The sequence below is a fragment of the Pteropus alecto genome, unplaced genomic scaffold (assembly GCF_000325575.1).
Source record: "Pteropus alecto unplaced genomic scaffold, ASM32557v1 scaffold213, whole genome shotgun sequence".
In the NCBI taxonomy this organism is placed as follows: Eukaryota; Metazoa; Chordata; class Mammalia; order Chiroptera; family Pteropodidae; genus Pteropus; species Pteropus alecto.
The window spans coordinates 2683465-2687033 of record NW_006434829.1 but is presented as its reverse complement, the minus strand read 5'-3'; the positions used below and the strand labels follow the sequence as shown (position 1 = coordinate 2687033).

General features: G+C 54.2%; 1 protein-coding gene across 1 annotated transcript in view; it reads left to right on the top strand.

The window, feature by feature from the left end:
* Positions 1-3216, top strand: part of LOC102894985 (transmembrane protein 132B) — a 4945-nt gene extending 1729 nt beyond the window's left edge. The window contains 3 exon segments of the mRNA XM_006926974.2: positions 1048-1239; positions 2129-2327; positions 2330-3216. Of these exon segments, the coding sequence (XP_006927036.2) occupies positions 1048-1239; positions 2129-2327; positions 2330-3216 (1278 nt within the window).
* The last annotated feature ends 353 nt before the right edge of the window (positions 3217-3569 follow it).

The following is a 3569-nucleotide window of genomic DNA, read 5'->3' as shown; positions in this document are numbered from 1 at the left end:
GCCCGGCCCGGCCCGCGTTCGCGCCTTTACATCTCAGCTCAAGCTTTGCTCCTTAGAGAGAGGTGAGAAAAACCACCGAACTCCTCTGACCAGTCGCAGCTAAACTAAACACACCGTGCGAGCAGTGTCCCCCCTCCCCGGGAGGATAGTTGGCTGATTTTACACGCATCGCCGATAGGCGATGGTAGACACGGTGAACGCTAGTTTTATCTTTCTAACCTTGAGGGTTAACCATTTAGCTATATTACTCTTGGAACGGTGGACAGCATTTAAAAAAAAAAATCAAACCTGTATTTACACTAAATGTAACAACAAAAAAATCCACCATTAAATGTTCTCTATTTTATTATAGTAAAATCGTTTTCTAGCCAAGTTTGACAGGGTAATTATGCAGAAGGGGTACAGCACGTTTTTAAATGAAGATGTTCAATGTTACCGCTCATAGTTAATCAAGTCCTATTTTAGGTGTTTTCACGGTTCATTTTTGACGAAGCTGGATTAAACGTCGTATTTTGTATATCTCTTCCCGCTTCCACATCAGAGGCTGAATTAGGACAAATGGCTTCCTCGGGCATTAAGATTCCCTTTTCCACTTTATTTGCCTGGTTTACCCAGCGATGACGGTGGCAGGCATGGCCACCATCATCGTCCCACAGTGAACGTTTCCGTGTCCACTGGGAGGAATACACACAGAAGACGGGTACGCATGGCTCACTTAGGGAGTCTCGCCACGACTCTGCCATTTTCATGCCTAAATGCTAATTGTGGGAAACACACCATCCTTGGGGGCCTCGTGCCAAGGCGGGCAATTTTCAGTCTTCTTGGAAAACACACCGCTGTTACTATGGTGTGAATCACAGGAAAGGGAATGGACCAGGGTGATGTTTGTACAGCTCCTTCGATCAGCAAGGGGCATCGAAGGGTAGCTTAGCCGGGTGTTGTCACTGAGCAGAGACGGCCTGGGAGACCGCTTAGCCGGAAGCATCCATTAAGGACTTTGAAATGGGGTGCAGGGCAGCCAATGGGGCTCTCTCACTTCTTCCGAAGGTCCTGTCGCCTCTCTCTGACTCCATCCTGGCCGAGAAGACGGTGATCGTCCTGGACGACCGTGTCACCATCGCAGACCTGGGCGTGCAGCTGGTGGCTGGCTTGTCTCTTTCCCTGCAGCCTCACAGGACGGAGAGAAGGGCCATCGTCTCGACAGTGACCGCCCAGGACGTCCTTCAAGCCCCACAGCAGGTAAGGTTCTGGGGTCCTTAATCACTGGTCAGCAAGACCGCTTCTCCCTCAGCGGTGCACTCAGAGCTGGGGCTGTGATTCTGGAAGCTTCTTCCTGTTTCTCATCCAGTCTGTTCTGTCCCTAAGTGCTCGGTGGCTCACACACATTTTCCTCGTATAAGCTTCTACACGGCGACCACACACCCGTGTGCCACCTGCTTTAGAGCAGCCTTGTCTGTGCTGGATCGGGACCAGAGGGTCACGCTCCACATGTGTCAGAGCAGGTGGTTCTTCATACCCGGAAACTGCTCCATCGCTGCTCAAACAAAATGGCTCTAACGGGCACCAGATCGCTGCTGTTTGTTACAGTTATCGTCACCTCTACGATGCTCCTCCAGCCTTAGACTTCCCGCGTCATCTGCAGTGATGCCGGAGCGCTGTGCCTTCTGGGCCGGCCCGTCTCGTGGGGCAGCTTTCCACAAGCACTTCCGGCCAGTGTCTGTTTGCTTCACCTGTGCTGGTTTCCTAATAAAAAACGTTCAGAGTGATATTATCTGGAACATTAGGCGGATGACAAGTCGCCCCTGAATTTGATTCAGATCAATTGCCTCATCCTTCAAAACGTTTTCAGAAAGGTCAAAGTCAAAATTCTGCTGTATGGCATGCGGTAAATTAAGGTATGCTTTAATGCGTTCATTAAAGCGTATTATTTGTTTTCCACATCAGGGGCCAGTCGCCTCTTACAGATGCCCGTGCGGGGCACGCCGAGAGATGCGCAGAGTGATAAAACGTTGAAGCTTCTTTTTCTCGGTTTATGTGCTTAAGTAACATCACATAGGAAATTGTGTTTACATCCACCCATCTGAAGGAGCCTGATTGTAACGTGACGCTGTGGTTTCGTTTCTCTTAGGAGGCGATAGTCAGTTCCTGGATTTTGTTCAGCGATGGCTCGGTGACGCCGTTAGACATTTACGACCCCAAGGATTTTTCCATTTCTGTCTCGTCGCTGGATGAGATGGTGGTGTCCGTGCAGGCCAACCTACAGGCCGCGTGGCCGGTCGTGGTTGCAGAGGGCGAAGGGCAGGGGCCCTTGATCAAAGTAGAGCTGGTGAGGGGAAGGGCAATGTCAAGGTCAGCTTCGGGGCTGGCACGGATGGACGCCCAGGAGGCACCAACGACATAGAGGGTGTGGGTCGGGAACACACAGACCACCTCAGCAACGCCATCGAGCGGGAAGGGGGCCGGGACAGAGCGGTGCAGGGACTGTCCCAGCACGGCGCCTCTGCTGGCCGCGAGGACAGGGCCGGCCACGGCACAACCCCGCGGGCTCCCGCGGAGAGAAAGGAGACGAAGCGAGGCCCGGACGCCATCACGAGCTTCCCCGCCCCGGGGAGGCTGCCGGACCCCAAGGCCCCCGGGGAGCTGGCCGTGACCTCGCGGGGGCTCACCGACCTGGAGATCGGCATGTACGCACTGCTCTGCGTCTTCTGCCTGGCCATCCTGGTCTTCCTGCTCAACTGCGTGGCCTTCGCGTGGAAATACAGACACAAGAGACTGGCCGTCAGCGAGCAGGGCCACCTCCCCCACTCCCACGACTGGGTCTGGCTCGGGAACGAAGTGGAGCTGCTGGAGAACAGTGTGGCCATCGGCGTCGCTTCGGAGGAGGGCACGGCCGCGGCGGACCGGGGGCTGCAGTTCGAGGAGAGGAACTTCCTTCTGAACGGCAGTTCCCAGAAGGCTTTCCACAGTCAGCTGCTCAGACCCGACTACGTCTATGAGAAAGAAATGAAAAACGAGCCCGCGACCCCGTCGGGCCCGAAGAGGAAGAGGGTCAAGTTCACCTCCTACACCACCATCCTCCCGGAGGACGGTGGCCCGTACACCAACTCCATCCTGTTTGACAGTGACGACAACATCAAGTGGGTCTGCCAAGACCTGGGGCTGGGGGAGCCCCCGGACTTTAGAGACTACATGGAAAGGCTGCAAGAGCAGATGTAGACTCCTTTCTTATGTTCGTATTCACCTTTATGCCTTCTGTTTTTGCAGTGGTTGGAGCAGTGAGTCTGATCAGCGATAGGGGGTGACTTCGCAGAGCTTAATCTGTGGCGGTCCGGGGGGGACCCCGTCCTCAGCAGGTATCCGAGTCTGGAGAGCTAGAGCCAGCTGGGTTTGAAGCCGGGAACCGTCTCTCAAAACAGCCACCTGCAGGTCCTGGAGGAGATCTAAGACGACAGTTTTATCTGCTGCCTGGGACCAGCTCCGTTCAAATATGACTAATCTGACCCCACGGATGCTGTGAGTCATCTCGTGACAAACGGCCGTGTGGGATTAAAGACCTAGTATTGGTTTTT